Raw genomic sequence first — 13,284 nt, forward strand, 5'->3', positions numbered from 1 at the left:
ATATACAGTGGGGGAAAAAAGTATTTAGTCAGCCACCAATTGTGCAAGTTCTCCCACTTAAAAAGATGAGAGAGGCCTGTAATTTTCATCATAGGTACACGTCAACTATGACAGACAAAATGAGGAAAAAAAATCCAGAAAATCACATTGTAGGATTTTTTATGAATTTATTTGCAAATTATGGTGGAAAATAAGTATTTGGTCAATAACAAAAGTTTCTCAGTACTTTGTTATATACCCTTTGTTGGCAATGACACAGGTCAAACGTTTTCTGTAAGTCTTCACAAGGTTTTCACACACTGTTGCTGGTATTTTGGCCCATTCCTCCATGCAGATCTCCTCTAGAGCAGTGATGTTTTGGGGCTGTCGCTGGGCAACACAGACTTTCAACTCCCTCCAAAGATTTTCTATGGGGTTGAGATCTGGAGACTGGCTAGGCCACTCCAGGACCTTGAAATGCTTCTTACGAAGCCACTCCTTCGTTGCCCGGGCGGTGTGTTTGGGATCATTGTCATGCTGAAAGACCCAGCCACGTTTCATCTTCAATGCCCTTGCTGATGGAAGGAGGTTTTCACTCAAAATCTCACGATACATGGCCCCATTCATTCTTTCCTTTACACGGATCAGTTGTCCTGGTCCCTTTGCAGAAAAACACCCCCAAAGCATGATGTTTCCACCCCCATGCTTCACAGTAGGTATGGTGTTCTTTGGATGCAACTCAGCATTCTTTGTCCTCCAAACACGACGAGTTGAGTTTTTACCACTTTTCCTGTAGGCCACGATCATCTCCTTTGGCTTGCTCACGTTGACGGAGAGGTTGTTGTCCTGGCACCACACTGCCAGGTCTCTGCCCTCCTCCCTATAGGTTGTCTCATCGTTGTCGGTGATCAGGCCTACCACTGTTGTGTCATCAGCAAACTTAATGATGGTGTTGGAGTCGTGCTTGTCCACGCAGTCTTGGGTGAACATGGAGTACAGGAGGGGACTAAGCATGCACCTCTGAGGGGCCCCCGTGTTGAGGATCAGCGTGGCAGATGTGCTGTTGCCTACCCTTACCACCTTGGGGCGGCCCGACAGGAAGTCCAGGATCCAGTTGCAGAGGGATGTGTTTAGTCCCAGGATCCTTAGCTTAGGGATTAGCTTTGTGGGCACAATGTGGGCCCTATAATCCACATTCCCTTGGATTATGTGAGTCAGTGTTCTCATATTCACACAGCTGGATAACACTTGAGATTTAAGAAATGTTATTTCAAATTCACCCCATTGCACACAAGCTACGAATCACTGTGGGTTATTAACTTTAAAAATACAATCCATTCAATGATGGATCAGTACACCTTCTTTGCATACCTAAGAAGTACTGAAAATAGTATTTTGCAACAGTAACATACAATGAGTTCCCCTTAAAACCCACAGTCCCCTTTTTGAGTTACAGTATTTGCACCATAGTCCTGTATGAAATAGGAACAGGACGTTTTTCACTCATATGCGCTGGTTTCCAGAGGGACACTAAAGATTCATAAAACCTGTGAAACATGGTTTAAATATACAAACCCCATGTGGATCCTAGACAGGCCTGTCTACCATCCATCCCGCCCCAACTCTCCCCTCCAGCCCTCCCTCCCCCACCTCCCACCCTCCCTCCCCCTTCTTCTCCCTCCCTCCCACCTCTTCTCTCCCCCCACCTCCCCCTCCCTCCCTCCATCCATCCCCACCTCTCCCCACCTCTGCCACCTCTCGCTCCCTCCCCACTCCCCTCCCCTCCCCTCCTCCTTCCCTCGCCCCACCTCTCCCTCCCTCCACCTCTCCCCTCCCTCCCTCCACCTCTTTCCTCCCCTCCCCTCCTCCTTCCCTCGCCCCACCTCTCCCTCCCTCCACCTCTCCCCTCCACCTCTCCCCCTGGCCATAGTACTTCATTACCTCATACTGAGTGATGATCCCATTGGGCTCCAGTGGTTCCTTCCAGTAAAGGAAGATCCGATCCTCGAACGGTGTGGCTTTCATGGACTGGCTGGGAACGGGGCCAGGGACTGCATTAGGACAGAAGACAGGAGGAGTAGGTCCTAATGCAATCAAAGGAAGGCCACTGTACTGTAATGAATCCTACTCTCACAGAGAGAGCCCCTCCTGAGCCTGTGCGCCTGTAACGAGACCACTGACTATTTTTACTTACAGCAAAGCAGCATGTTGAAAATTGCATAATAATGTAGAGCGCTGCGCGTGCGTTGAATGGGAGACACTTGAATTCCCGGTGGTTTTTATTGAATTTCGACAATGAATTTACATGACATTTGATAATCAAGGTGCAATATCCTTTCAAGAGCATCCCTTCTCTCTGTCATCTGCATGTTTTATGATCAAATTAGTCTCCTATAATTTGGGGTCTCTTTCACCAATAGAGCAAAGCCATCAGCCAGAGAAACCACAGCATGCCAGACCTCTCTGACATTAATTTTGATCAGTGAAGGTATTGAGTATAGAATTTAATATACGCTATATACAGTGCATTCGGAAAGTATTCAGACCACTTGACTTTATCCACATTTTGTTAAGTTACAGCCTTATTCTAAAATTGATTAAACTGTTTTTTTCCCTCATCAATTTACACACAATAACGCACAATGACAAAGCGAAAACAAGTTTTTCAAACATTTTGCTAATTTATTTATTTATATATATATATATATATATATATATATATATATATATATATATATATATATATAGTACTATTCAAAAGCTTGGACACACCTAGTCATTCAAGGGTTTTTCTTTATTTTTACTATTTTCTACATTGTAGAATAATAGTGAAGACATCAAAACTATGAAATAACCCATATGGAATCATGTAGTACCAAAAAAGTGTTAAACAAATCAAAATATATTATATATTTGAGATTATTTAAATAGCCACCCTTTGCCTTGATGACAGCTTTGCACACTCTTGGCATTCCCTCAACCAGCTTCATGAGGTAGTCACCTAGAATGCATTTCAATTAACAGGTGTGCCTTGTTAATGCGTTTGAGCCAATCAGTTGTGTTGTGTCAAGGTAGGGTTGGTATACAGAAGATAGCCCTTTTTTGGTAAAAGACCAAGTCCATATTATGGCAAGGACAGCTCAAATAAGCAAAGAGAAATTACTGTCCATCATTACTTTAAGACATGAAGGTCAGTCAATACAGAACATTTCAAGAACTTTGAAAGTTTCTCCAAGGGCAGTCGCAAAAACCATCAAGCGCTATGATGAAACTGGCTCTCAAGAGGACCACCACAGGAAAGGAAGACCCAGAGTTACCTCTGCTGCAGAGGATAAGTTCATTAGAGTTACCAGCCTCAGAAATTGCAGCCCAAATAACTGCTTCACAGAGTTCAAGTTAGACCAGTGGAAAGCTGTCCTTTGGTCTGATGAGTCCAAATTTGAGATTTTTGGTTCCAACCGCCGTGTCTTTGTGAGACGCAAAGTAGGTAAACGGATGATGTCTGCATGTGTGGTTCCCACCGTGAAGCATGGAGGAGGTGGTGTGATGGTGTGGGGGTGCTTTGCTGGTGACACTGTCAGTGATTTATTTAGAATTCAAGGCACACTTAACCAGCATGGCTACCACAGCATTCTGCAGCGATACGCCATCCCATCTGGTTTGCACTTAGTGGGACTATCATTTTGTTTTTCAACAGGACAATGACCCAACACACCTCCAGGCTGTGTAAGGGCTATTTTACCAAGAAGGAGAGTGATGGAGTTATGCATCAGATGACCTGGCCTCCATAATCCCCCGACCTCAACCCAATTGAGATGGTTTGGGATGAGTCGGATGGCAGAGTGAAGGAAAAAAAAGCCAACAAGTGCTCAGCATATGTGGGAACTCCTTCAAGACTGCTGGAAAAGCATTACAGGTGAAGCTGGTTGAGAGAACGCCCTCCATTTGGCAAATCTGACCATAACTCTATCCTCCTGATTCCTGCTTATAAGCAAAAACTAAAGCAGGAAGAACCAGTGACTCGGTTAATAAAAAAGTGGTCAGATGACGCAGATGCTAAGCTACAGGACTGTTTTGCTAGCACAGACTGGAACATGTTCCGGGATTCTTCAGATAGCATTGAGGAGTACACCACATCAGTCACTGGCTTCATCAATAAGTGCATTGATGACGTCGTCCCCACAGTGACCGTACGTACATACCCCAACCAGAAGCCATGGACTGGCCACCCCTCATAGCCTGGTTCCTCTCTAGGTTTCTTCCTAGGTTTTCGCCTTTCTAGGGAGTTTTTCCTAGCCACCGTGCTTCTACACCTGCATTACTAGCTGTTTGGGGTTTTAGGCTGGGTTTCTGTACAGCACTTCGAGATATTAGCTGATGTAAGAAGGGCTATATAAAATAAAATTGATTGATTGATTGATTGATTACAGGCAACATCCGCACTGAGCTAAAGGGTAGAGCTGCAGCTTTCAAGGAGCTTATAAGAAAACACGCTATGCCCTCCGACGAACCATCAAACAGGCAAAGAGTCAATACAGGACTAAGATTGAATTGTACTACACCGGCTCTGACGCGCGTCGGATGTGGCAGGGCTTGAAAACTATTACAGACTACAAAGGGAAGCACAGCCGCGAGCTGCCCAGTGACACGAAACTTCCAGATGAGCTAAACCACTTCTATGCTCGCTTCGAGGCAAGCAACACTGAAGCATGCATGAGAGCACCAGCTGTTCCAGATGACTATGTGATCACGCTCTCCGTAGTCAATGTGAGTAAGACTTTTAAGCAGGTCAACATTCACAAGGCCGCAGGGCCAGACGGATTACCAGGACGTGTACTCCGAGCATGTGCTGACCAACTGGCAAGTGTCTTCACTGACATTTTCAACATGTCCCTGACTGAGTCTGTAATACCAACATGTTTCAAGCAGACCACTATAGTCCCCGTGCCCAAGGACACTAAGATAACCTGCCTAAATGACTACCGACCCGTAGCACTGACATCTGTAGCCATGAAGTGCTTTGAAAGGCTGGTCATGGCTCACATCAACACCATTATCCCAGAAACCCTAGACCCACTCCAATTTGCATACCGCCCCAACAGATCCACAGATGTTGCAATCTCTATTGCACTCCACACTGCCCTTTCCCACCTGGACAAGAGGAACACCTACGTGAGAATGCTATTCATTGACTACAGCTCAGCATTCAACACCATAGTGCCCACAAAGCTCATCACTAAGCTAAGGATCCTGGGACTAAACACCTCCCTCTGCAACTGGATCCTGGACTTCCTGACGGGCCGCCCCCAGGTGGTAAGGGTAGGTAACAACACATTTGCCACACTGATCCTCAACACGGGGGCCCCTCAGGGGTGCGTGCTCAGTCCCCTCCTGTACTCCTTGTTCAACCATGACTGCATGGCCAGGCACGACTCCAACACCATCATTAAGTTTGCCGACGACACAACAGTGGTAGGCCTGATCACCGACAACGATGAGACAACCTATAGGGAGGAGGTCAGAGACCTGGCCGTGTGGTGCCAGGATAACAACATCTCCCTCAACGTGACCAAGACAAAGGAGATGATTGTGGACTACAGGGAAAAAAAGAGGACTGAGCACGCCCCCATTCTCATCGACGGGGCTGTAGTGGAACATGTTGAGAGCTTCAAGTTCCTTGGTGTCCACATCACCAACAAACTATCACGGTCCAAACACACCAAGACAGTCGTGAAGAGGGCACAACAAAGCCTATTCCCCCTCAGGAGACTGAAAAGATTTGGCATGGGTCCTCAGATCCTGAAAAAGTTCTACAGCTGCACCATCGAGAGCATCCTGACTGGTTGCATCACCGCCTAGTATGGCAACTGCTCGGCCTCCGACGCAAGGCACTACAGAGGGTAGTGCGTACGGCCAAGTACATCACTGGGGCCAAGCTTCCTGCCATCCAGGACCTCTATACCAGGAGGTGTCAGAGGAAGGCCCTCACAATTGTCAAAGACTCCAGCCACCCTAGTCATAGACTGTTCTCTCTGCTACCGCACTGCAAGCGGTACCGGAGTGCCAAGTCTAGGTCCAAAAGACTTCTCAACAGCTTCTACCCCCAAGCCATAAGACTCCTGAACAGCTAATCATGGCTACTCAGACTATTTGCACTGCCCCCCCACCCCCACTCCATCTTTTTACGCTGCTGCTACTCTGTTAATTATTTATGCATAGTCACTTTAACTCTACCCACATGTACAGTGGGGAGAACAAGTATTTGATACACTGCCGATTTTGCAGGTTTTCCTACTTACAAAGCATGTAGAGGTCTGTAATTTTTATCATAGGTACACTTCAACTGTGAGAGACGGAATCTAAAACAAAAATCCAGCATGACAACGACCCGAAACACACAGCCAGGGCAACTAAGGAGTGGCTCCGTAAGAAGCATCTCAAGGTCCTGGAGTGGCCTAGCCAGTGTCCAGACCTGGGGCCAAAATCCCTGCTGCAGTGTGTGCAAACCTGGTCAAGACCTACAGGAAACATATGATCTCTGTAAATGCAAACAAAGGTTTCTGTACCAAATATTAAGTTCTGCTTTTCTGATGTATCAAATACTTATGTCATGCAATAAAATGCAAATTAATTACTTAAAAATCATACAATGTGATTTTCTGGATTTTGGTTTTAGATTCCGTCTCTCACAGTTGAAGTGTACCTATGATAAAAATTACAGACCTCTACATGCTTTGTAAGTAGGAAAACCTGCAAAATTGGCAGTGTATCAAATACTTGTTCTCCCCAATGTACATATTACCTCAACTACCTCTACTAACCGGTGCCCCCGCACATTGACTCTGCACCGGTACCCCCCTGTATATATAGCCTCCCTACTGTTATTTTATTTTACTTCTGCTCTTTTTTTTCTCAACACTTTTTTGTTGTTGTTGTTTTATTTTACTTTTTTATTAAAAAATAAATGCATTGTAGGTTAAGGGCTGTAAGTAAGCATTTCACTGGAATGTCTACACGTGTTGTATTCGGCGCATATGGCCAATAAAATTTGAATTGATTTGATTTGAGTGTGCAAAACTGTCAAAGGCAAAGGGTGGCAATTGGAAGAATCTCAAATTTAAAATATATTTTGATTTGTTTAACACTTTTTTGGTTACTAGATGATTCCATTTGTGTTATTTCATAGTTTTGATGTCTTCACTATTATTCTACAATGTAGAAAATAGTAAAAAATTAAGAAAAATGCTTGAATGAGTAGGTGTGTCCAAACTATTGACTGGTACTGTATATATATATATATATATACAGTGGGGAAAAAAAGTATTTAGTCAGCCACCAATTGTGCAAGTTCTCCCACTTAAAAAGATGAGAGAGGCCTGTAATTTTCATCATAGGTACACGTCAACTATGACAGACAAAATGAGGAAAAAAAATCCAGAAAATCACATTGTAGGATTTTTTATGAATTTATTTGCAAATTATGGTGGAAAATAAGTATTTGGTCAATAACAAAAGTTTCTCAATACTTTGTTATATACCCTTTGTTGGCAATGACACAGGTCAAACGTTTTCTGTAAGTCTTCACAAGGTTTTCACACACTGTTGCTGGTATTTTGGCCCATTCCTCCATGCAGATCTCCTCTAGAGCAGTGATGTTTTGGGGCTGTCGCTGGGCAACACGGACTTTCAACTCCCTCCAAAGATTTTCTATGGGGTTGAGATCTGGAGAATCCAGGACCTTGAAATGCTTCTTACGAAGCCACTCCTTCGTTGCCCGGGCGGTGTGTTTGGGATCATTGTCATGCTGAAAGACCCAGCCACGTTTCATCTTCAATGCCCTTGCTGATGGAAGGAGGTTTTCACTCAAAATCTCACGATACATGGCCCCATTCATTCTTTCCTTTACACGGATCAGTCGTCCTGGTCCCTTTGCAGAAAAACAGCCCCAAAGTATGATGTTTTCACTCCCATGCTTCACAGTAGGTATGGTGTTCTTTGGATGCAACTCAGCATTCTTTGTCCTCCAAACACGACGAGTTGAGTTTTTACCAAAAAGTTATATTTTGGTTTCATCTGACCATTTGACATTCTCCCAATCCTCTTCTGGATGCACTCTAGCAAACTTCAGACGGGCCTGGACATGTACTGGCTTAAGCAGGGGGACACGTCTAGCACTGCAGGATTTGAGTCCCTGGCGGCGTAGTGTGTTACTGATGGTAGGCTTTGTTACTTTGGTCCCAGCTCTCTGCAGGTCATTCACTAGGTCCCCCCGTGTGGTTCTGGGATTTTTGCTCACCGTTCTTGTGATCATTTTGACCCCACGGGGTGAGATCTTGCGTGGAGCTCCAGATCGAGGGAGATTATCAGTGGTCTTGTATGTCTTCCATTTCCTAATAATTGCTCCCACAGTTGATTTCTTCAAACCAAGCTGCTTACCTATTGCAGATTCAGTCTTCCCAGCCTCGTGCAGGTCTACAATTTTGTTTCTGGTGTCCTTTGACAGCTCTTTGGTCTTGGCCATAGTGGAGTTTGGAGTGTGACTGTTTGAGGTTGTGGACAGGTGTCTTTTATACTGATAACAAGTTCAAACAGGTGCCATTAATACAGGTAACGAGTGGAGGACAGAGGAGCCTCTTAAATAAGAAGTTACAGGTCTGTGAGAGCCAGAAATCTTGCTTGTTTGTAGGTGACCAAATACTTATTTTCCACCATAATTTGCAAATAAATTCATTAAAAATCCTACAATGTGATTTTCTGGATTTTTTTCCCTCAATTTGTCTGTCATAATTGACGTGTACCTATGATGAAAATTACAGGCCTCTCTCATCTTTTTAAGTGGGAGAACTTGCACAATTGGTGGCTGACTAAATACTTTTTTTCCCCACTGTATATATATATATATATATATATATATATATATATACATACAGTGGGGAGAACAAGTATTTGATACACTGCCGATTTTGCAGGTTTTCCTACTTACAAAGCATGTAGAGGTCTGTAATTTTTATCATAGGTACACTTCAACTGTGAGAGACGGAATCTAAAACCAAAATCCAGAAAATCACATTGTATGATTTTTAATGAATTTATTTGCATTTTATTGCATGACATAAGTATTTGATACATCAGAAAAGCAGAACTTAATATTTGGTACAGAAACCTTTGTTTGCAATTACAGAGATCATACGTTTCCTGTAGGTCTTGACCAGGTTTGCACACACTGCAGCAGGGATTTTGGCCCACTCCTCCATACAGACCTTCTCCAGATCCTTCAGGTTTTGGGGCTGTCGCTGGGCAATACGGACTTTCAGCTCCCTCCAAAGATTTTCTATTGGGTTCAGGTCTGTAGACTGGCTAGGCCACTCCAGGACCTTGAGATGCTTCTTACGGAGCCACTCCTTAGTTGCCCTGGCTGTGTGTTTCGGGTCGTTGTCATGCTGGAAGACCCAGCCACAACCCATCTTCAATGTTCTCACTGAGGGAAGGAGGTTGTTGGCCAAGATCTCGCGATACATGGCCCCATCCATCCTCCCCTCAATACGGTGCAGTCGTCCTGTCCCCTTTGCAGAAAAGCATCCCCAAAGAATGATGTTTCCACCTCCATGCTTCAAGGTTGGGATGGTGTTCTTGGGGTTGTACTCATCCTTCTTCTTCCTCCAAACACGCCGAATTGAGTTTAGACCAAAAAGCTATATTTTTGTCTCATCAGACCACATGACCTTCTCCCATTCCTCCTCTGGATCATCCAGATGGTCATTGGCAAACTTCAGACGGGCCTGGACATGCGCTGGCTTGAGCAGGGGGACCTTGCATGCGCTGCAGGATTTTAATCCATGACGGCGTAGTGTGTTACTAATGGTTTTCTTTGAGACTGTGGTCCCAGCTCTCTTCAGGTCATTGACCAGGTCCTGCCGTGTAGTTCTGGGCTGATCCCTCACCTTCCTCATGATCATTGATGCCCCACGAGGTGAGATCTTGCATGGAGCCCCAGACCGAGGGTGATTGACCGTCATCTTGAACTTCTTCCATTTTCTAATAATTGCGCCAACAGTTGTTCCCTTCTCATCAAGCTGCTTGCCTATTGTCCTGTAGCCCATCCCAGCCTTGTGCAGGTCTACAATTTTATCCCTGATGTCCTTACACAGCTCTCTAGTATTGGCCATTGTGGAGAGGTTGGAGTCTGTTTGATTGAGTGTGTGGACAGGTGTCTTTTATACAGGTAACGAGTTCAAACAGGTGCAGTTAATACAGGTAATGAGTGGAGAACAGGAGTGCTTCTTAAAGAAAAACTAACAGGTCTGTGAGAGCCGGAATTCTTACTGGTTGGTAGGTGATCAAATACTTATGTCATGCAATAAAATGCAAATTAATTACTTAAAAATCATACAATGTGATTTTCTGGATTTTGGTTTTAGATTCCGTCTCTCACAGTTGAAGTGTACCTATGATAAAAATTACAGACCTCTACATGCTTTGTAAGTAGGAAAACCTGCAAAATCGGCAGTGTATCAAATACTTGTTCTCCCCACTGTACATACACATACATTGAGGGAAAAAAGTATTTGATCCCCTGCTGATTTTGTACGTTTGCCCACTGACAAAGACATGATCAGTCTTTAATTTTAATGGTAGGTTTATTTGAACAGTGACAGACAGAATAACAACAAAAAAATCCAGAAAAACGCATGTCAAAAATGTTATAAATTGATTTGCATTTTAATGAGGGAAATAAGTATTTGACCACTCTGCAAAACATGACTTAGTACTTGGTGGCAAAACCCTTGTTGGCAATCACAAAGGTCAGAAGTTTCTTGTAGTTGGCCACCAGGTTTGCACACAGCTCAGGAGGGATTTTGTCCCACTCCTCTTTGCAGATCTTCTCCAAGTCATTAAGGTTTCGAGGCTGACGTTTGGCAACTCAAACCTTCAGCTCCCTCCACAGATTTTCTATGGGATTAAGGTCTGGAGACTGGCTAGGCCACTCCAGGACCTTAATGTGCTTCTTCTTGAGCCACTCCTTTGTTGCCTTGGCCGTGTGTTTTGGGTCATTGTCATGCTGGAATACCCATCTACTACCCATTTTCAATGCCCTGGCTGAGGGAAGGAGGTTCTCACCCAAGATTTGACGGTACATGGCCCCGTCCATCGTTCCTTTGATGCAGTGATGTTGTCCTGTCCCCTTAGCAGAAAAACACCCCCAAAGCATAATGTTTCCTCCTCCATGTTTGACGGTGAGGATGGTGTTCTTGGGGTCATAGGCAGCATTCCTCCTCCTCCAAACACGGCGAGTTGAGTTGATGCCAAAGACCTCGATTTTGGTCTCATCTGACCACAACACTTTCACCCAGTTCTCCTCTGTATCATTCAGATGTTCATTGGCAAACTTCAGACGGGCCTGTATATGTTCTTTCTTGAGCAGGGGGAACTTGCAGGCACTGCAGGATTTCAGTCCTTCACGGTGTAGTGTGTTACCAATTGATTTCTATTCAATCAATTAGCCTTTTAAAATGATAAACTTGGATTAGCAAACACAACATGCCATTGGAACACAGGACTGATGGTTGCTGATAATGGGCCTCTGTACGCCTATGTCGATATTCCATAAAAAATCAGCTGTTTCCAGCCACAATAGCCATTTACAACATTAACAATGTCTACACTGTATTTCTGATCAATTTGATGTTATTTTAATGGACCAAAAAATAGCTTTTCTTTCGAAAACAAGGACATTTCTAAGTGACCCCAAACCTTTGAACGGTAGTGTATGTAAATGTGATATTCCCATTTATTTTTTTTACATACATTTGCTAACATTTCTAAAAACCTGTTTTTGCTTTGTCACTATGGGGTATTGTGTGTAGATTGATGAGGGGAAAAAACAATGTAATCCATTTTAGAATAAGGCTGTAACGTAACAAAATGTGGAAAAAGTCAAGGGGTCTGAATACTTTTCAAATGCACTGCATACCCAAACGTATATGGACACCCATTCAAATTAGTGGATTCGTCTATTTCAGCCACACTCGTTGCTGACAGGTGTATAAAATCGAGCGCACAGTAATGCAATCTCCATAGACAAACATTGGCAGTAGAATGGCCTTACTGAAGATCTCAGTGACTTTCAACGTGGCACCGTCATAGGACGCCACCTTTCCAACAAGTCAGTTCATCAAATTTCTGCCCTGCTAGAGCTGCCCCGGTCAACTGTAAGTGCTGTTATTGTGAAGTGAAAACATCTAGGAGCAACAACGGCTCAGTCGCGAAGTGGTAGGCCACACAAGCTTACAGAAAGGGACCGCTGAGTGCAGAAGTGCATAGCGCGTAAAAATCGTCTGTCCCTAGTTCCAAACTTCTTCTAGAAGCAACGTCAGCACAATAACTGTTTGTTGGGAGGTTCATGAAATGGGTTTCCATGGCCGAGCAGCCGCACACAAGCCTAAGATCACCATGCGCATTGCCAAGCGTTGGCTGGAGTGGTGTAAAGCTCGCCGCCGTTGGACTCTGGAGCAGTGGAAACGTGTTTTCTGGAGTGATTAATCACACTTCACCATCTGGCAGTCCGACGGATGGATCTGGGTTTGGCGGATGCCAGGAAAACGCTACCTGTCCGAATGCATAGTGTCAACTGTAAAGTTTGGTGGAGGAGGAATAATGGTCTGGGGCTTTTTTTCATAGTTTGGGCTAGTCCCCTTAGTTCCAGTGAAGGGAAATCTTAACGCTATAGAGTCCCCGCAGCAATGTTCCAACATCTAGTGGAAAGCCTTCCCAGAAGAGTGGAGGCTGTCATAGCAGCAAAGGGGGGACCAACTCCATATTAATGCCCATGATTTTGGAATGAGACGTTCAACGAACAGGTGTCCATATTCTTTTGTCATGTAGTGTAGTATAGAAGTACAGTAACTCTCTACGAAGATACTTCCTATCAACTAAATATAACATTTGATCCAAACAAGTATTTTGTCTGTTTTAGCAGTAAAATAGCTGAGATAGCATGGCTTTCAATTGGTAACAGTAGTAGCCTACTATTTTGAGGACCTTTGTAATACGTCCTGGATTGGTGAACACTATGATCTGTCGATGTGCCCTTGAGCAAGGCACTTAACCCTAATCTGCTCCAGGGGCACCATACTACTATGGCTGACCCTGTAAAACAACACATTTCACTGCACCTATCTGTTGTATGTTTTTTTTACCGACTTGACAGCCTTCTCACTACTGATGAAACCTGGCAGTCCCATGGGTCTCTACAGCTGCCACGAGACTGTTCTGCCATGGGGCTGTCTGCCTGCCTGGGCTGTGTTC

General features: G+C 44.3%; 1 protein-coding gene across 1 annotated transcript in view; it reads right to left on the reverse strand.

Moving 5' to 3' along the window:
* LOC311108605 (receptor-type tyrosine-protein phosphatase kappa-like) overlaps positions 1 to 13,284 on the reverse strand; it is a 203,821-nt gene that overhangs the window by 39,310 nt on the left and 151,227 nt on the right. The window contains exon 9 of the mRNA XM_084151268.1: positions 1,921 to 2,030. Coding sequence (XP_084007394.1) covers positions 1,921 to 2,030 — 110 coding nt within the window. The remainder of the gene's footprint in view (positions 1 to 1,920; positions 2,031 to 13,284) is intronic.

Source organism: Coregonus lavaretus, assembly GCF_964263955.1.
Source record: "Coregonus lavaretus genome assembly, chromosome: 33".
Taxonomy (NCBI): domain Eukaryota; kingdom Metazoa; phylum Chordata; class Actinopteri; order Salmoniformes; family Salmonidae; genus Coregonus; species Coregonus lavaretus.